The following is a 17,891-nucleotide window of genomic DNA, read 5'->3' on the forward strand; positions in this document are numbered from 1 at the left end:
GGGTGCACCTGTTGTGTAGTGGGCGGGAGGGGCCCGTCGTCAGGCGCCTGCCATGGGACTAGCCCCTCTGTATTTCCTGATCAAACAGTGCAGCAGCAGGCAGGGCAGTCTGACTCCGCTGGGCTTCTGCAGTCCCTCAGGAGGAACCTGCGAGCTACGAAACCCCGTTGCCAAGGAAGCTGCTCCCTGAGGCCATCACGTTTCTAGTCTGGCTCAGCAAAGCCACCGCTGCGAGAGCCATGGGGTGATGTGGCAGGAACGGGGTGTGTGCATGTGCGCGCTGACCAGGACGGTTGGGTTCCCGGATCCTGGACCTGGGCTGGCCTCGGAGGGCAGCGCCCGCTGGCAGCTTCCCCTGCCCTGCTCTCCTGTGCCCCCTGCTGGCGGACACAGGGGACGGCCCGAGTGCATGGATGTGACCTTGTGCACGCACCTCCAGAACCCAGACACACGAGGCGACGACTTCAGCTTAAGTAATAAAAATTTATTGAGAATTCCTGGGATGGTGGTTATTTCCTCCCACCACTGTAGGAAATCACTGAGAAATCACAACGGTCCCAGTATCCCTGGCCATCATTTCCCCAACTCCTCAGGCTTAATCTGAGTGTGCTGGGGGATGAGCACAGAGGGGACCATCACGTGGGAGTGGGGCTGGGGTGGGTGTGGGCTGGGCTGGCCGCCTTCGCTCCTGGAGAACTGGAGGAAGACGATCCACTTCCTCCCTCGGGACAGTTCTTGGTTACCAGGCTCACTTCTTACCCTTGATGAGGCTGTCACTGGAAAACGGGACAGATGATGACATGGTCAGGGAGCGTTACGTGTGTGAGATGCAGCCCGACCAGCTCCCCGCCCCCAACTGCAGCGTCTGATGTACCCCAACTCACCTTCCCCTGTGGCAGCAGTCAGCCCAGCAGGAAACAGAAAGAGAAAAAGCAGGTGTGACTGACAGCTCCGAGCCCCGGCCAGCCCCGCCCCGTCGGGCTCCCAGGCGGGAATGACTCCTCACTGGCTCCAGGCCACCGCTCCTCACCTCTCCTTTCCTCACATCCTGCCACGCGCCACAGCGACAACTGAGTGGCAATTGATACTACTTCTTGGTTACACAAAATACCACCCCCGACAAATGCCCTACTTCATCTCTGAGTATCGGTCCTATGGTTAGAGGGGCTAGGTGAGCAGACCCCTCCCTCACCGCGTGAAACTCTCATCCTGTAGGTTCAGCACCAGGTTGTCTGCTGTGAGATATATTCGGTTCTGTGACGTGGCGATCTATAGGGCAGTGGACAAGACAGGCTTCAGTCCGAGCGCTCACATCGGGCCCCGGGCGGCCCTGACAGGACCCAATGTGACTCAGGCCAAAGGGCTGGGGGGCCCATGAGGAGCACCTTGCAAGCTGCCCCCGCTGCCGGTGGTCCTGTACTCACCGTCTTGGAGATGTTCTGGGCGGCCCGGATCTTGCGTAGTTTGATGTAGCCGGGGTTCTTGCTCAGTGCCTCTCCGAGGTGAGCAGGACAGGGTTAAGGGGTCACAGCAGACTGGCTCTCAGGCCCCCCTCGCCCTGGTTCTCCTGGGGCTGTCAGATCCAAGGGTGCGCTCAGCCTGCTCCTGCGCAGGTTCCGTCTGTAGGCCTGCCCCACAGGCTGCTGCCCGAGGCTGGCCAGCAGCAGCGGCAGTGGGGGAGGCCAGTGGGTGCTGTGGATCTGGCCTTACAGTGGGGAGCCGGGCCTTCGGAGCCCCCGCTAAGATTTCAGATCCCATTTGTGGCCCCGCCCCCTCCCCCACATGCAGCCCAGGGCAGAGCAGGATTCGCCTTCGCCTTAGTCTCATCAGCCAGCCCGCCGGGGTGGGTAGGGTCATGTGGAGGGAGGATATCATCTTGGCGGCCTCAGCCTCGCCCTCGGCCTGCACAATCTTCTGTCTCTGTTCCTGTTTGGCCTTCTCCACCAAGAACTGGGCCCGCTGGGCCTCCTGCTGGGCTGCAGAGGGTGGGAGGCGGGTGGGGGGTCAGGGACCGATCCAGAGTCCACCCTTCTCCCACATTCTCAGGTGCCTGCCCCCGGTGACTCACCCACTTGCTTGGCTTCCACGGCGGCCGTGTACTCTCGGCTGAAGCTCAGCTCTGTGATGGCCACGTCGTCCAGGATGAGGCTGAAGTCCTTGGCCCGTTCCGTCAGCTCGCGCCGGATCAGCAGAGAGACCTGGGGGCGGGGGGGCGATGGTTGGTGGGGACTGGTGAACTGAAAGGAAGGTTTGTACTGCTGTGACCACGGGACTACGAGCTCCTGAGCACGGCCTTCAGCTGGGCAAGCCTCCCCTGACTCCTCGGCCTTCACGGCCCACAGGTGAAGCCTCAGGGGCGGGGCGACCACAGCTCCCACTCCAGACCCTCTGCTGTCTCCCTTACAATGCGCATCTGCTCAGCTTCCCACCAGCAGCCTAGGCGCCCCAAGTGATGCCCGCCAAGCCCAGCGACCTCTCTGCTTCCGCCCTAACTGCCTCCGGGTCCTGGTGCACGTGTCCCTTATCCTCTCTGTGCCAGTGGGCTCAGCTTTTAGGTGGTAACCGTCCTGGGGCTGTAACCCTAGGAGGGACATGCTGACACGGTGCCAGTGGTGACGGACAGACCTGGGCTCTCTGGGTGATGAGCTGAGAGGCGTTGAACTTGGCCACCACACTCTTGAGCACCTCGTTGACGATGGAAGGCAGCACTCGCTCCTCGTAGTCCAGCCCGAGGCGCTGGTACATGCTGGGAAGCTCTTGGGCGTTGGGGCGAGACAGCACGCGCAAGGAGATGTTCACCATCTGCAGGTCTGCGAGGTGAGAGAGGGGTGATCAGGGACGACCACCCCTCCCCTGATCATTTGCTTGTCCCTCTATGCCCAGTACCAGGCTGTGTAGCCCTGCCACTCCCCAGGGGAGAGGAGCCAAGCCGACAAGGAACATGGACACAGCACAGACAGAAACCATCCTCACCGGGGCTGGCGCTGTGGCCTATGGGTAAAACCACCTCATGACAACCAGCACCCCATCTGGGCGCTGGTGGGAGGCCCTGCCCAGCGCCCTGCTTGTGCCCTGCGAAAGCAGCAGCAGATGGCCCAAGTCCTCAGAACCCTGTGCCTACTGGGAGACCCAGCAGCAGCTTCTGGCTTCCACCCGGCCCAGCCCTAGCTGTTACGGCCATTTGAGAAGTGAACCAGCGGATGAAAGAGCTCTCTCTTACTCTCAGCTATCACTGGGCAGCCTTTACCCATGACTCCAGCCAAGAGCAGAGCTAACTCCTCTTCAGCCATTGCATCTTACTAGAGCACAAAGACTTGAGGACAGGGCTGTTGCTTTGCGAACCTTCCCAAGACCCAGGCTCTAGTCAATGAGTAACAGAGCTGCGCTCAAAATGGAACAGAGCAGTGCAGGCTCTAGGTGAGCTACCTGTCTAAGTGCATACGTGTTTGTGTGTGTGTGTGTGGGGGAATGAGAGGGGGACAGGTGCACTGAGTGGGCCAAATTTCTCCAGGACAGAGGGTACTAGTGGGGGTAACGATCAAGTGAAACATTAGAGAACAAGGCTTTGATCTTGGGAGTGAGGCAAAGGGCAGCGGGTGTGTGGGGGAAGGGACTGTTTAAAAGAACATGCAAACACAGTGTTTCAGGAGCGTTAACCCTTGGCGGCAGAGCCTTGTGTCAGAGCTCCTCTCCATACGTGTGCAGTCCAAGCCCTAGGCTACCATCTTCCCGTCAGTCTAATAGTAATTTTTTTTTTTCCAGAGTGACCGCCAAGCACCCAGACCTACCTTTGGAGCCTGTGGGGGAGGAGATTTTGCGGGGCCTGGCCCGAATGTCATAGATTATAGGGTACTGGAACCAGGGGATCCTGCAAGGGAAAAGGACGGGCAGAGGTCTCGGGAGACTGCGGCTTCACGGCCTGGCCGGGCGGCCTCTCGCCACGCGGTTCTGGCCCGGCCCCTCCCCCGCGTCCTGCCGACAGGACAAGGGGGCGACTCCCCGCTCCTCGTGGACAGCAACCACACCTGGGGCGGTATTGGCTGGCCCAGGCTCTGGGGGCTGAGGAGGCAGAAGGGGCAGCGCGGACACCCAAGTCCGACCACAGCCAAAGGGCAGTCAGGGTCAAGTCCGTCCTGTCCACTGTTACCTGAAGTGGAGGCCCTCGGCCAGGATGGTGTCCTGCTGCACGCCCCCGATGCGGTTAAAGAAGATGGCTCTGTGTCCGCCTTCCACTGCGGGGGAGAGGGACAGGGGTCAGGCCAGAGAGCGCGCGTGCCGGGCTGAGGGCTCGCGGGGCGGCCACGGGCAGCCCGTGCAGACTGCTCACCGGTGAACACGGACTCGCGGACGCCGTAGGCCACCGCGCCGGCCCCCAGCAGCAGCTTCAGCGCGGTGCCCATGCCCCGGGGCCCGGCGGGCAGCCGTCCGGCCAAGTCCTTCAAGTTTTGGGCCATGTCTGGTCCCGAGGCCGGCGGCACCAGAAGTCAGAGCTGGGGTGCCGGCCCGTCTCCACCCCACTCCAGTTTAGAGATCACACCCCACACACACGAGGGTCTCAGGCCGTGGAGCTCCAGGCAGAAAGGGCACCGGAAGTGCGCTCTTCTCTAAACCCTCCCTCTCGGCTCAAGGAGGACCCGAACTTGGCGGACAGGAACGCGCACCCGGAAGTCCCGCCTCCTCCTGGAACCCTGCCCTCCCGGGGAGGCTTCGTTAGCGCCGGGAGGCAAAGCCCGTCGCCATTTTCAAGCGCCCATTTTCAAAATGGTGTCCGGAAGGAAGTTTGTCGCGTTGGGACGATCGCGTGGTCTTCATCTCAGGACTCTGGCGCAATTTCCGGTCCGGTGGCAAGATGGCTGCCCCTAAGCGCGAATTTCCAGCTCGTGAGCGGCGCTCCGGGGAGCCGGAGCAGGAGCAAGAGTGGGATGCTACGGCGCCCAAGCGTCCCCGGCTTGGGGCGGGAAGCAAGAGCGGAGGCCGCCGGCTGATTGTGGTGCTGGAAGGGGCCAGCCTGGAGACTGTCAAGGTATTTTGAGACAGAAAGTGTTTATCTTGGGTTAGATGGGACTTGGGATGATGGCGAGGCGTTCGGAGTGGATGGGGAACGCGGAGAGGCGAACTGGCGCATTTCGTGAGTTGCCCGTGTCCTGGTTGGACATCCTGGGACGACTACAGGTTTCCTTCTCACACCCCCTTCCAGCCCGCATCTTCTTGCTTGTGGTTCGTTGAGCCCGCCGCTGTGTTGCGACCAAGTCATTTAAGAGGATGCGAGTTGCTGAAGGACAGCTACTGTAGCTTAGTAAGCCCACCCTTTAGTGCCTCCGAGCTGGGTGTTTGCATTCGTTAAGGGGTCCACTGCCGCCCCCCTCTGGATAGGATGAGCCATATCGTATTTGATGCTTTTATGTTTTCATTTTTTGCTGATCGTTCGTCTCTTTCCCCGAATGTAGTAAAGCCAGCAGCGTCCTGTCGTAAATCCTTGTGAAATCTTTTCTTTCCTTCTTGGCGTTCGTGCTTTTCTTGCCCTTTAGAGCTAAACTTGTTCCAGAAGACCTAGTATTGGCTTAGCAACCAGACCTGGGTTTTATTTATCTTTGTTTTTGTCACTTATGTCAGCTGTGTGATTTTGAGAGTGCATTCTGTCCTCGGTTTGTACAATGAGGAGAATTCTCTAAGTGAGACCCATTGTGAAAATGTTTCCATCTAAGGGGGCGTGGTTTTGGATCTGTGACACTTTGTTAAGCTTACAGTCTGGAAAAACCTGTGTCTTATTGAATGAGCAGATAGCTAACTTTTGTTGTCATTTTCTTCTGTAATTAATGTTTATAGCCTAGTTCTAGGTTGGGTTTTTTTGTTGTTAAAGATTTATTTTTATTTGAAAGGCTAATTTACAGAGAAAAGGAGACACAGACAGGCTGTGTTTTACAACTTCCGTTCCTCAGCTCTTTGCCACATTAATTCCTCCTGCTGATCCGTTGACTCACTTACAGTTATTGACTTTCTGCTGTGTTGGTTATTGGAGTAAATGTACGTGGCTGTGTTATGAATAAGATCCTCTTGTAAATGATTTTCCCTTCATACTGTTAATCAGTTTGAACTGTCCATGTAATCGCTTATTGTTTGCTGAGGACAAGAAATTAGCTTTTGAAATAATTTCTCATGTCTTTACTAGCTTTTGTAGTCATGACAGGTGGCGGCATTAGTTCTGACTATTCTAGTTAGTAGTTTTCAAACTTAATCATCACAACCCACAATAAAAGTTACTTTGTAGGCCAGTGTACACTTCCAGCTACATAAAACCCAAATGCTTCCTAAGCCAGCGGCCTGCATGTACCAAAGGGCTCCTCACAGCCCAGCCTCAGGCTCCTGTCATTCAGTTCAGTGTCACACTCTGCCTCTTGCAAGATTGTTGGGAAAAGAAGGTAAGAATGAACATACCTACGTGTGGAAGTACTCAGATGTTTTCTATTTGTTTCGTTGAAAGAATAAAACCCCTGGTTATATCCTAGTGGGCCCAAACAGGATTATTCTTAAGAGATTTTTTTGCTGCAACTAAGAATTCCCCTTGGATTTAGTTCTTGCTCCTTTGTGCTTGTTTTTTCTTTAAGGTTTATTTATTTATCTGAAAGCAGAGTTAACAGAGTTGGGGGGAAGACAGCTCTGTGGCCCTCACTGAAGACCAGCAGTTGTACCGTAGCTGTTGGTTTCGAGCAGAGGCCTGAAGCACTGTCTTTCAGTGGTCTGTGGCTGTTCTGGAACCTTAACAGGGAATGGCTGTTTGATTCAGCAGGTGCAAACCTAGCTCCGTCTCGCATTAGGAGAGCCTCAGGAATGCTGTGACAGCTTCTGACCTTGAGGGACAGGCCAGCTAAGGGTGCGCAGGAAAACCACCCAGCTACCTTATTTCTGTTGTCTCACTCTTGTGGCTAGACATAGGTGTTGGTAAATGAGACTGTGCTTCAGAATGAATAAATGAATTCCTAACCAAAATAAAACAGAACTCTACAGCTGCTTCTTCACTTCTGTGGCTGCCATGGCCTGGGACTCCCACATGGGCCCTGTTCTGCTGCGGTCTCGGGCATGTAACAGAACTAGGCTGGAAGAGGAGTAGCTGGGACTTGAATCGGCGCCCATGTGGGACGTGGCGCTGCATAGGGTGGCTTCTCTTGTACACCCTAATGCTGGCCCTCTTGGTGGCACTGTTTTTATTTCAGCTTGTCAGATTATTTGAAAATCTGCATTCCCTTTACCCCAAGCCTTGTGGAGCCAGGAGCTAGGACACAAATGTCCTTTGATACATAACATCTCTGCCTTTCAGAACTTGTGTTCCTGCCAGTATGGTTTTTATGGACCGGCCTGATTCACCATGAATCAGATTGTAATTTGCAGTTACTTTTAGCTACTATTGGTTCAATTGCTTATCGTTATCAAACTTTTTTTTTTCCTTTTAGAGATTTATTTTTATTGGAAAGGCATATTTACAGAGAGGAGAGACAGAAAAATATTATGTCTGTGGGTTCACTCCCTAAGGGACTGCAACAGCTGGAACTGAATCATTCTGAAGTCAGGAGCCAGAAGTATCTTCCAAGTCTCCCATGCAGGTGCAGGGCTCCAAGGTTTGGGGCCATGCTCCACTGATTTCCCAGACCATAAGCAGGGAGCTGGATGGGAAGTGGAGCGTACCCATATGAGATCCTGGTACCCATATGAGATCATTGGTACCCATATGAGATCCTGGTGAGGATTTAGCTCCTGAGCCATTGCACTGCGCCCATTATTAAGCTTCTAACTGGTATCTTTTCTGGTACAGAATCGGCAGGGGAGTTCTGTCATTTCCTTTTCTTTTAGAACTGTTGCGCTATCCTCTGCTGCTTTGCCAAGTGCGTTAGTGGGAACTGGATGGGAAGTGAAGCATCCGGAACTCAAAGGGGCATATACCAATGGGATGCTGGTGTCACAGGTGGCGGCTTAATATGCAGGTCACTGGTCTGTGGGAGGCTTGTCGGCTCTGATTCTTCTGGCCTTGTGCTTGATTGGGGAGGGTCTGCATTTTACAAAGTGACTAAATTCACTACCCATTAGTGGGTTCAGTTCCTATTTTTGTACAAAGACTCCTGTTTCTGCTTTCTCTTGATTTTATTTGCTCATGCTGGTCTTTTTAGAACCTTTTTTCTGTTAAAGTTCCAGGGTGTATTTGAGCCAGGAAGTTGGTTTGGAGGTGGGGTGGGGACTTGAACTCGGCACTATCAGACGGAAGCATGCCGTGTCTTAATCATTGTTCTGCCTTGCTCCGCCTCACGCTGCTCAAACCTTGGGAGCCGCTCTTCCTGTTCTGTTTTTTGGAGAAGTATACCTGACTCAGCTGCCTCCTGAGCAGAAGTTTTCACACATTCCTATTCAGATGAGTAGCTCTCCACTAAGTGCATGTCTGTTACAAGCAGACTGAAGCTAGCTGCTTTGGTGTGTTTTGCCCAGGCCATACAAGGGCATTTCAGAAACTTCGTGGAAAAATAAAGTTGAGATTTTTTTTTTTCCTTTCCATTACTGCTTTTTTCTCAGGAGCTCTGGAAGGTCTTTTGCACGCAGTGCTTCCATGATAGACATAAGCTGTCAGCCTTGCTTTGCAGCCTAACGCCTGCCTCGCTCTGGGATCTTATATGGAGCTTGCCGAGTCCAGAATCCATCGTGTGAAACTACAGCTTGGGCCCCCTTAAGATGTCACCTGGGTGCTGAGTGCTAGGGTGCCGTGGGTTAAGGCAGCGCTTCAAGTCCCAGCTGTTCCACTTTGGCTCTAGCTTCCTGCTGAATCCTGTGAAGTAGCAGGTTATGGCTTGACTAGTTGGTCCCGTCACCAACTGGGAGACCTGGCTGGATTTCCAGGCCTCTGGCTTCAGCCCGCCCCATCCCAGGCTTTTCAGGGAGTGAACCAGCCGATGAAGATCTGTCAGTCTGCCTTTCAAGTATGGGTAGGATGAAAAATAAGAACCTGGCACTTGGAAGGGGCACTTGCTGGGCGCCTTGCGCTTCTGATGTAGCAGGTGTGGCTGTACCTCAGAATCTGCCTGGAAGTTTCCAGATGATGGAGGAAGCTGCTGGTTCTGGGAGCACACCTCGACCTTGAGAACCACTGGGTTAGCAGTCATTGACCTTTCCGTTCCCCGTTCTCAGGTAGGGAAGACATACGAGCTGCTCAACTGTGACAAGCACAAGTCTGTGTTGTTGAAGAACGGCCGAGACCCCGGGGAAGTGAGGCCAGACATAGCCCACCAGGTAACCCCCGGGGCAGCTTGCAACCTTCTGGGGCCCCGGGCAGGAGAGGCAGCCACATGCTGCTTCCCACAGCCTTAGCTGGGCCGTGCTCCCGCTTCCTTAGAGCCTGCTCATGCTCATGGACAGCCCGCTGAACCGCGCCGGCCTGCTGCAGGTCTACATCCACACGCAGAGGAACGTGCTCATCGAAGTGAACCCGCAGACTCGGATTCCTCGGACCTTCGACCGCTTCTGTGGACTCATGGGTGAGAGGCCCTAGATGGCTCTGGGGAAGAAGGGAGGGAGCACGGGGACTTCAGCGTGACAGTTCTCACACCTCGACTGTGGGCCGGGTGGCCCTTCTCTGTGCATTTTCATATGGAGCGTGCTGTCTCCTGTTGTTGGGCGTAGCCAGTCTTCCTGGCTTTGTGAAAAAACAGAGCAAGCAGGCGCATGTGCAGCAGCCTTTGTAACGTCCGAGGGCTGCAACCTGCACGCGGGCTTGTCTGAGCTGTGGGTTCTTCCGGGTAGATGACTGGGTGGAGTGCCGCTCCCACCCAACTCTGTTTCTTTTGTTCCTAGTTCAGCTTTTACACAAACTCAGTGTTCGAGCAGCTGATGGCCCTCAGAAGCTCTTGAAGGTAAGGAACTAAGCCTGCTGCTTGGAGCAGGTGTTGTGGCGCAGTGGCTCAACCCACCACCTATGCTGCTGGCATCCTGTATTTGACTGGTTGGCGTTTCAGCTGTTGGGCTTCTGCTGCAACTTTCTGCTCATGTGTGTGGAAAAGCATTAGTTGGTGAAAGTGGACGGGTCTCTGCGACCGTGTGGGTGGCCCAGATGGAGTGCTAGGCTCTTGGCTTTAGTGGTGTTTAGTGTTGGCTGTTACAGCTGTTGAGGGTGAACCAGTGGCTGGAAGCTTTCTCGCTTTTTCTGTGTGTTTCAGTCATTCTGCCTTTCAAGTAAATAAGTTCAGTGTCCCCTCTCCGAGTGTCTGGGACCAGGCCCTGCCCCCACCTCTGCTTCTCACCACCCAGCTTCCTGCCAGTGTGCCTGGGAGGCTGCGGACGATGGCTCCAGCACTGAGTCCCTGCTGCAGCTCTGACTCCTGGCCCAGCCCTGCCTGTTGCGGGCATTTTGGGGAGTGAACCAGTGGATGAAGATCTCCCTGTCTCTTCCTCTTTCTGTCACTCTGCCTTTCTGATAAATAAAAATGAGTAGATAGGGCCCGAAATGGTAGCCTAGTGGTTTAAGTCTTAGCCTTGCTTGTGCTGGGATCCCATATGGGCGCTGGTTCTAATCCCGACAGCTCCACTTCCCATCCAGCTCCCTGCTTGTTTCCTGGGAAAGCAGTTGAGGATGGCCCAAAGCCTTGGGACCCTGCACCCTTGTGGGAGACCCGGAAGGGGCTCCTGGCTTTGGATCAGCTTAACTTTGGCTACTGTGGCCACTTGGGGAGTGCATCAGTAGAAGGAAGATCTTTCTGTCTCTCCTCTCTGTAAATCTGACTTTGCAATACAAATGAATAAATCTTAAAAAAAAAAAATGAATACACATTTGGAGAAAAAAAGAGCTGCTGGTTGGAGGTGGTGTTCTGGGAATGTTTTTGGACTTGTCTTCTCCCACACCCGTCAGGTCATTAAGAATCCAGTGTCCGACCACTTCCCAGTTGGATGCATGAAAATCAGCACTTCGTTCTCCGTCTCAGACGTCAGTGACGTGCGAGAGCTGGTGCCCAGCAGTGACCCTGTTGTGTTTGTGGTCGGCGCCTTTGCCCACGGCAAGGTGAGGTCTAGGCTCAGCCTGCAGGCGCCACACTGTGCTCAGCACAGAATCCCAAGGGTGTCGGCGCTCAGCGGTGCCTGTTCCTGCATGTTGAGAACTCGAGGGTGGCCCCACTTCTTTCTCGGGGGGTTGCCTGGTGGGGACTGCTTACTGCTGACCTGTGATGGTCCAGGTTAGGACCTGCCCTAAGTAGGGCTGAACCTGCTGCAGGGCCAGAGTGGGTGACAAGACTCTCGTGCCCCCAGGTCAGCGTGGACTATGCAGAGAAGATGGTGTCCATCAGCAACTACCCCCTCTCGGCTGCTCTCACCTGCGCAAAACTCACCACTGCCTTCGAAGAAGTTTGGGGTGTGGTCTGACAGCACGAGAGCTGTGTTTGGACCAGGACTGTCACACTGCGTGCCTTGGTTCCGGCTGCTGCCTGGCCTGGCTGCTGGGGCCGGACCTCCCTCCCCAAGGCCACAGTCGGGGACACCACGGCTGTCCATGTGCTGCTTATCCTATAAATACTGTTTTTGCACATGTGGTTTTTTTCCCCCCAGGGGTCCCTAAACTTAGTGGTAGTTAATGGTGTAAAAACAGCTTGCTCGCCTCGAGCTGGGGTGGCAGAGTGGTTGAGTAGGAGGGCAGAGTGTGACTGGACCCCGGGCTTGAAGGCAGGCTTTGTGCTGTAAAGGAGAGAAGCCGATTCTTGAGCTGAGCAAGTGTGGAGGTCGGCCGTGTCTGGGGGAAGCAGTGAGCAGTGCCAGCGGTGAAAACCTGAACAGAAGTGATTTTATCTGGTACAGTTCCAAGGTAGAAAAAGTGGAGCAGGCAGGGCTGTGTGCCCCTCCCCCCATAGGGGGGCAGTGGGAGTGGCACTTGTACAATCGTAGTAAATTGGCAGAAGAAAAACACAACAGATTCCTGGCTAGAGGGGAAGATAAGGCAACGTGCATGGGGGAGCCGAGAGGGGAGACCCGGGCCCCTCAGCTCCTCCCACGAGAATGTCCCCTTTGGCCCCAGGTGAAGACTTGGCTGGCAGCAGAGGCACGGCTGGGAGGACCACGTCTTCAGCTCCTGGCTTTCCTGTGGTCTGTGCTGTGGGGCGTGGGAGTGCTGTGGAGGGAGACCAGTAGTCCTGCTCTAGGCCACCTGCAAGACACAAGAGATAGGGGTGTGGGAGCTGGGGTGGTGGCACACGGGCAGCTGGCTTCAGTCCTAGATGCTCCACTTTTTTTTTTTTGCAAAGTCAGACATATATAGAGGAGGAGAGACAGAGAGGAAGATCTTCCGTCCCATGATTCACTCCCCATTGGTCACAATGGCCGGTGCTGCATCGATCCAAAGCCAGGAGCCAGGAGCCTCCTCTGGGTCTCCCACATGGCTGTGGGTTCCCAAGGCTTCGGGCTGTCCGTGACTGCTTTCCCAGGAAACAAGCAGGGAGCTGGATGGGAAGTGGAACTGCTGGGATTAGAACCGGTGCCCATATGGGATCCAGCATGTCCAAAGAGAGGACTTAAGCCACTAGGCCACGGTGCTGGGCCCTGGCTGCTCCATTTCCGATCCAGCTCCCAGCTTCATGGGAGCAGTGGAAGATGGACAGGTGTGGGCTCTGTACCCACGTGGGAGTCCCGAGAGAGGCTTCTGGTGTCTGGTTTGGGCCTGGCCCAGTCCCAGCCATTGTGGCCATGGACAGGGAACCTCCCCTGACCACAGTTTCATTGGAAGACTGGTCATAGTCCTGCCCTGGTCTGTGGCTTTTCCAGCTCCGATATGGCATGTCTTCCTCTGGAGGTCAGAGTGCTTGCCCTGCCTGTGTGGCCTGGCAGCAGGCTACTTTGAATGTCACCCCAGAATGCCACAGGGCTTACCAGGCAATTAGGTTACTCCATCTTCTTCAGCTTCTCTTTCCTTGGCACCATTACTTTGTTAACGTAAGACAGTATGAAGAGTAGACTCAGGAAAAAGACGTGGCCGAGAAAGTAGACGGATCTATACACCTGTGGAAAGAGGGAGGCCGCTGCGGCGCTTAGGACACGGAGGCTGCTTGCACCCGGCCAGGGGTCCAGTCACCCAGTTACCTTCATCCACTTGTCCCACGTGAAGAGGCAGAAGGCTGTCATCGAGTAGCCCATGAAGAGCCAGTGGATGGTCTGTTGCACCAAGTAGAAGAAGGGCTGGAGGACCGTGATGGAGGCCAGGTGGCTCAGGGCCGGGCTGTTCCTGATCAGGCTCTCCGCCTGCGGAGGGAGCAGAGGCATCGGGCTCCTGTCCTCACAGTTCCTGTCCCCTGCTGTCCTGGGGGCCTACCTGTCTCTCCACAATAACAATGAGGAATTCCATCTGAAAGCAGACCAGGTATCCTGAATGCAGGCCGTGCCAAAGGGCCAGGAACAGCAAGGAGAGTCCCTGGGAGATCTGTTTGTTTCCGAGGAACTTGAGGCGTTTATATAAGTAACTAGAGACAAAAGTGGGTAAGCATGAGGGGACCAGGCCAGGTCTGCAAGCCACCCGAATGCGATGTGCAGTGGCTCCAGTTGTGGCCGCCAGGGGGAGTGCGAGGCAGGGCTAGCGGGGAGATAATGGGCAGGTGAAGCTGGGTGGAGGTGCCAGGCTGCTTACCGGGACACCCAGGCGTTGGTGTTGATGTTGAAGGAGGCGATGGTGCCTGTGAAGCGGGGGGTGGTTTCGAAGAGCCACACCTTCATGTTTGCACAGGCATCCCACCTGGGCTTGCCGTCTTCGAAGCCATTGAAGCCCAGCCCTGTCAAAATGCATACTCCTTCCTGGCGGGGGACGGAGAGAGGGTAGGCTCAGGGTGCTTGCCATCCTCTTGCGGGCCTGCCCTGCCTGGCACTCTACCTCAGTCTTGCTACTCACCGTGACCAACCAACAGGTGACGTACTTGTACAGCACGAACTTGCCCCAGACCAGCATGTACATACAGCGGAACCAGAATGCATGGTTCTAGACAGAAGACGGCACGCACATCAGGCAGGGTCCTCCCATCCCGACGCCCTCCCTTCAGAATCCCGCAGCCAGAGAGCCAGCTGTCAGATGCCACTGCCTGTACAAATGGGGCCTAGTGAACATCAGGCACCTCCCGCTCCCTGGAGGGCCCGCCAGCATCATCCTGAATTGTGTTGCTTGCTTTCACACAAGATGAGCGCTGAAACCAGTGGGTCCAGCTCAGCTTGACGTCTGTCAGACATGCATGTTAGGAGGCAACCCAGAATGAGCATGGAAGTGGCACGAGCCTTCTGGCTGGGCAGTAGCAGCAGCCAGCACTTCCCCTCCCTCAGCTCCCGGCTGGCTCCCGGGAGGAATCAGACAGGGGCCGGGGTGGGAGTGAGGCAGGCTGTTCAGGGAGAAGGGGTGCTCCGAGAGGTCCGGCCCCATGCCCATGAAGGACGTTCAGTGGTGGCTGCTGAACATGGCCTGGCCTGGCTGGAGCCAGCATGTGTCCGTGGGAGCCACTCACTTCATAGTCTTCGGTGATGAGATAGTCTTCTGTGATGTGGGGGCTGAGCAGAGTGTAGCCCACCAGGTAGACGAGGCCAAGACTGAGGCGTTTGAGAGCAGGCACAGTGCTGGAAGGCAAGAGGAGGGGTCACGGGGTGCAGGGCCTGGCTCCGCCCACCTCAGGCCTGCTGTCACGGGAAGGTGGGGTCCCTGGCCTGGCATGGGGGCTCTGCTACCCGTGGCCCACACTGCTGAAAGGAAGGGTGTCCTCCCAGTGTGGGCAGCTCCCAGGAAGGGCACTGCAAGCTGATGAATGCTTTGGGGAAGGAGGGCAGTTGGGGCGTTCTGGCCCCTCCAGGATGCCAGGTCTGGCAGGGGGCTGTTGGTCCGCATTAGGACAGAAAACCCAGGGTTGTTGCGCTAACCATAACCCGTGTGCAGCCTGCTCCTCCCTGGCTTGGGTGAACTGCTGCCTGAGACGCAGGCAGGTTCAGTGAAGGCACTGTCGAAGCCTGCATCCTCTGCAGATACACATCTCTATACACTTCTACATATTTCACAATTGATACTGTTTCTCTAACAGGTATGTGAATTAAAGGCACAGGCCTCCTGGTCTGGGCAGAATCCTGTGGCACCAAAGTGCATTTCCTGTTTGTACCATGGGGTCAGCAGGGCAGGCTGATGGGGGCCCACCACTGGCTGTGCCCGGGTATGGTACAGTACGGGGCTGTGTGCCAGGGCCAGGCCACAGTGTGAGGCAGGCCACGGTTGGCCCTTAGGAGGGGCACGGCAGGTGTGACTTGGCACTGGGCGAGAAACCTACAGAGGTTTTGACCAAGAGGGGCAATTACCTGTTTGGTATCTTCCCTGGTATGTCAGTCAGCTGTCCCTGCACCAGCTTCATGTAGTGGTTCATTGAGAACTGGGGCCCTACCAAGAAGGCCCCATAGAAGTAGGAGAAACCAGCAACTTCCAGCAGGGAAGGGACACCCCGAATGGCATATTTCTGTTGCTCCGAGGACAAGGAGCTCTACGCCGAGAAGAGAATGAATGGTTCAGGACAGCCTCGAATCTCCTTCCGGGAGCCAGTCTGCGTGTCCCACCCGTGTGCCCCACTGCCTGGGTTTCTCCAAACAGCCTTCTCTTTGGGGGGATAAACAGAGTGGTTGTTTGAGGTGGCAATGGGGGAGTGTCGGGGAGCGGAGTGCCAGGGGCTGCTGCTGCTCTCCCGAGTCCCTTGCTGGCACTGTTCTCTGGACTTTGTGCCAGAGCTGGATCCTGGGCCAATGAGGGCTGGGATCCTCGCTCGGTGCCCTCTGCAATGGTGCTCACACAGGCTGGGATGGGGAGAGAGGCCCTGCCACTGCGGTGGGCTCTGGGGTCTCTGTCTCCTTCCCACCGGGTCAGGCTGGAGTGCACCTCTCTGCAGAGGAGCCGGTGCTTACCTGCAGCTTCCCTCCGTCAAAGTAGTCGATGGCCAGACCTGAGCAGAGAGAGGAGGCGTGGGTGGAGCAGAGGGGGAGGGCACGCAGCCAGTGGTGTGCACCGAGCACAGCCCAGGCCGGGAGGGCGCCCAGGAGGCCTCCCAGGGATGGCACTCACCGATCAGCTTCAAGGTCAGGACGCAGTGAGGCATTGTCCACTTGATATCGTAGTTGCCAGTGGCTGTGTAATAATACCCTGCGAGAAGGTAGGCCTGGGAGAGGAGGGAAGTGTGTGGGGCTCTTCAGAAGGCTCATGGAGAATGTACGTTACCAGGAAAAACTATGGGTTTCTTAACTTTTCTTCATGCTAGTCTTAATCCCACCTCCCACCTTCTTCCTAACGTGTGCTGTCATTGGCTCGGCTTTGTTGCTGTCTCCTGCCCAGCACCTGCTCTGGTCCCTGTGCGCTTTCATTCTGCCCGTCTCCTGGCACCATCAGTGAGAGCTTGCACAGCTTCCTGGGAGGAGAGCCGCGGAGGGGGTCATGGGCAGAGACCTCCGGCTTTCCCAGAGAAACGCAGCTGTCCAAGCCTGGCCACGTCCACTCAGGCTCAGTCCCTTGCCGGCCTTGCCCCCCCGGCCTGCCCTCCTGGACGTCTGGGTGAACTCTAGTGTGGGTCCCAAGGAATTTCCCTGGCAGGGAGGCCCCCTGAGCCTGGGGCGCTCTGCTCGGTGCTGGGAGAAGGGGAGAGACGCCGGGGGCTCTCCTGCCAAACCCCCCGCCCTGTGCTCAGCTGGGGAGAGCCGCTCACCATCTGGACGCAGAAGGTGGTGAGCACGGCAGTGACCGTGCGGCCCATGAGGCGCAGGATGAGGAACTGCAGCACGATACATAGCAGGGAGTGGTAGAACTGGGATCCTGCAATCAGAGAAGGGCAGGATTGAGCCTGGTTCACCACCCTCACACCCCGAGACCTCCAACACAAAGCACACCGGAAGAGAAATGTTGGCCTGGGTGTTGTGGTGGAGTGGGCTAACCTGCTCCTTGGGATGCTGGCATCTCACTCGGCCTGGGTTTGAGCCCAAGCTACTTCAATTCTGATCCAGCTTTTTGTTAAGATCCCCTGGGAGGCAGCAATGGGGGGCCAACTAGTTGAGGTCCTAGTGCCAGTAAAGTACCACTTCAGATAATGGCATCCCATATTACAGTGTCGGTTCAAGTCCAGGTTGTGCCACTTCCAATCCAACTCCCTGCTTAATCACCTGGGAATGCAACAGATGACTCAGGGGCCCAGGGTGACGGCTCAGTGGCTAAATCCTTTGCCTTGTAACTGTTGGGATCCTATGTGGGCGCCAGTTGATGTCCTGGCTGTTCTAATTGCTATCCAGCTCCCTGCCTGTGGCCTGGGAAAGCAGCGGAGGGGCCTTGGGCCCCTGCACCCGCGTGGGAGACCTGGAAGAAGTTCTGGGCTCCTGCCCTCAGACTGGATCAGCTCTGGCCGTTGTGGCCATTCGGGGAGTAAATCAGTGGATTCAAGATCTTTCTCCTTTTATCTGTAAATTTCTTAAATAAAATACATTTTTAAAAGGAGACTTGGGTATTAGGATCTTTTTCTAGAATAATCCCAGGTATTAGCGGAAGAGATGCAGATGAAGAGGGTGAATACAGAGCTGGTCCGGGTGCCGTTGTGGGTCTGACACTGTGCACTGAGCATGCCTGCGCATGGAGTGCTGGGGCTGCCCTTGGTCAGAGCTATGCCAGGGGACCTGCAGCCTCTCCGTGGCTGGGGCTGCCCTTGGTCAGAGCTATGCGGGGGCACGTGCATCCTCTCCGTGGCTGGGGCTGCCCTTGGTCAGAGCTATGCCGGGGCACCTGCAGCCTCTCCGTGGCTGGGGCTGCCCTTGGTCAGAGCTATGCCAGGGGACCTGCAGCCTCTCCGTGGCTGGGGCTGCCCTTGGTCAGAGCTATGCCAGGGGACCTGCAGCCTCTCCGT

General features: G+C 56.1%; 3 protein-coding genes and 2 non-coding genes across 7 annotated transcripts in view; 2 read left to right on the forward strand and 3 right to left on the reverse strand.

The window, feature by feature from the left end:
* Nucleotides 1–1,171: 1,171 nt before the first annotated feature.
* PHB2 (prohibitin 2) lies at nucleotides 1,172–4,608 on the reverse strand. 2 transcript variants are annotated; one of them, XM_058655880.1, is made up of 8 exons: nucleotides 4,328–4,608; nucleotides 4,148–4,232; nucleotides 3,789–3,868; nucleotides 2,626–2,810; nucleotides 2,069–2,198; nucleotides 1,873–1,976; nucleotides 1,425–1,502; nucleotides 1,188–1,269 (listed from the first exon to the last, which is right to left on the reverse strand). In XM_058655880.1, exons 1-8 carry the CDS (start codon nucleotides 4,452–4,454, stop codon nucleotides 1,189–1,191), a joined length of 870 nt encoding a protein of 289 aa, XP_058511863.1. In that variant the 5' UTR covers nucleotides 4,455–4,608; the 3' UTR covers nucleotide 1,188. The 2 variants fall into 2 exon arrangements, 1 of the variants encoding a protein (XP_058511863.1); XR_009244313.1 differs by having other exon boundaries at nucleotides 1,172–1,269; nucleotides 1,425–1,976.
* Nucleotides 1,575–1,834, reverse strand: LOC118760300 (small nucleolar RNA U89). The gene has a single exon (XR_004996701.2). It is a non-coding gene; the product is annotated as a small nucleolar RNA U89 (small nucleolar RNA).
* Nucleotides 4,609–4,711: 103 nt separating the features above from the next.
* On the forward strand, nucleotides 4,712–11,437 carry EMG1 (EMG1 N1-specific pseudouridine methyltransferase). Of its 2 annotated transcripts, none has more exons than XM_058655881.1 (6): nucleotides 4,712–5,023; nucleotides 9,166–9,267; nucleotides 9,371–9,512; nucleotides 9,829–9,887; nucleotides 10,880–11,034; nucleotides 11,280–11,437. In XM_058655881.1, the coding sequence occupies exons 1-6, from the start codon at nucleotides 4,850–4,852 to the stop codon at nucleotides 11,386–11,388; spliced, it is 741 nt and encodes a 246-aa protein (XP_058511864.1). In that variant the 5' UTR covers nucleotides 4,712–4,849; the 3' UTR covers nucleotides 11,389–11,437. The 2 variants fall into 2 exon arrangements, with proteins under 2 accessions (XP_058511864.1, XP_004596459.2); XM_004596402.3 differs by having other exon boundaries at nucleotides 10,880–11,029; nucleotides 11,275–11,432.
* LOC118760297 (small nucleolar RNA SNORA2/SNORA34 family) lies at nucleotides 6,660–6,795 on the forward strand. Its single transcript, XR_004996698.2, has one exon. It is a non-coding gene; the product is annotated as a small nucleolar RNA SNORA2/SNORA34 family (small nucleolar RNA).
* Nucleotides 11,438–11,781: 344 nt separating the features above from the next.
* LPCAT3 (lysophosphatidylcholine acyltransferase 3) overlaps nucleotides 11,782–17,891 on the reverse strand; it is a 33,179-nt gene continuing 27,069 nt past the window's right edge. The window contains exons 3-13 of the mRNA XM_004596403.3: nucleotides 16,710–16,816; nucleotides 16,076–16,169; nucleotides 15,919–15,956; nucleotides 15,325–15,503; nucleotides 14,493–14,601; nucleotides 13,892–13,978; nucleotides 13,634–13,797; nucleotides 13,322–13,469; nucleotides 13,093–13,251; nucleotides 12,883–13,011; nucleotides 11,782–12,163 (exon numbers count right to left, since the gene is read on the reverse strand). Coding sequence (XP_004596460.1) covers nucleotides 12,895–13,011; nucleotides 13,093–13,251; nucleotides 13,322–13,469; nucleotides 13,634–13,797; nucleotides 13,892–13,978; nucleotides 14,493–14,601; nucleotides 15,325–15,503; nucleotides 15,919–15,956; nucleotides 16,076–16,169; nucleotides 16,710–16,816 — 1,202 coding nt within the window. The 3' untranslated portion in view covers nucleotides 11,782–12,163; nucleotides 12,883–12,894. The remainder of the gene's footprint in view (nucleotides 12,164–12,882; nucleotides 13,012–13,092; nucleotides 13,252–13,321; nucleotides 13,470–13,633; nucleotides 13,798–13,891; nucleotides 13,979–14,492; nucleotides 14,602–15,324; nucleotides 15,504–15,918; nucleotides 15,957–16,075; nucleotides 16,170–16,709; nucleotides 16,817–17,891) is intronic.

The sequence above is a fragment of the Ochotona princeps genome, chromosome 27 (genome assembly GCF_030435755.1).
Source record: "Ochotona princeps isolate mOchPri1 chromosome 27, mOchPri1.hap1, whole genome shotgun sequence".
Lineage (NCBI taxonomy): Eukaryota > Metazoa > Chordata > Mammalia > Lagomorpha > Ochotonidae > Ochotona > Ochotona princeps.

Bases quoted from the DNA above. Each gene is read 5' to 3' on its own strand.
- PHB2 (XM_058655880.1), bottom strand. From the start codon at position 4,454: ATGGCCCAAAACTTGAAGGACTTGGCCGGACGGCTGCCCGCCGGGCCC. The intron at 4,233-4,327 runs GTGAGCAGTCTG...TCTCCCCCGCAG, and splicing joins CCGCGAGTCCGTGTTCACCG to TGGAAGGCGGACACAGAGCC. The intron at 2,811-3,788 runs GTAGGTCTGGGT...CTCACCTCGCAG, and splicing joins CTCCCCCACAGGCTCCAAAG to ACCTGCAGATGGTGAACATC.
- EMG1 (XM_058655881.1), top strand. From the start codon at position 4,850: ATGGCTGCCCCTAAGCGCGAATTTCCAGCTCGTGAGCGGCGCTCCGGG. The intron at 9,268-9,370 runs GTAACCCCCGGG...CCGCTTCCTTAG, and splicing joins GGCCAGACATAGCCCACCAG to AGCCTGCTCATGCTCATGGA. The intron at 9,888-10,879 runs GTAAGGAACTAA...CACACCCGTCAG, and splicing joins GCCCTCAGAAGCTCTTGAAG to GTCATTAAGAATCCAGTGTC.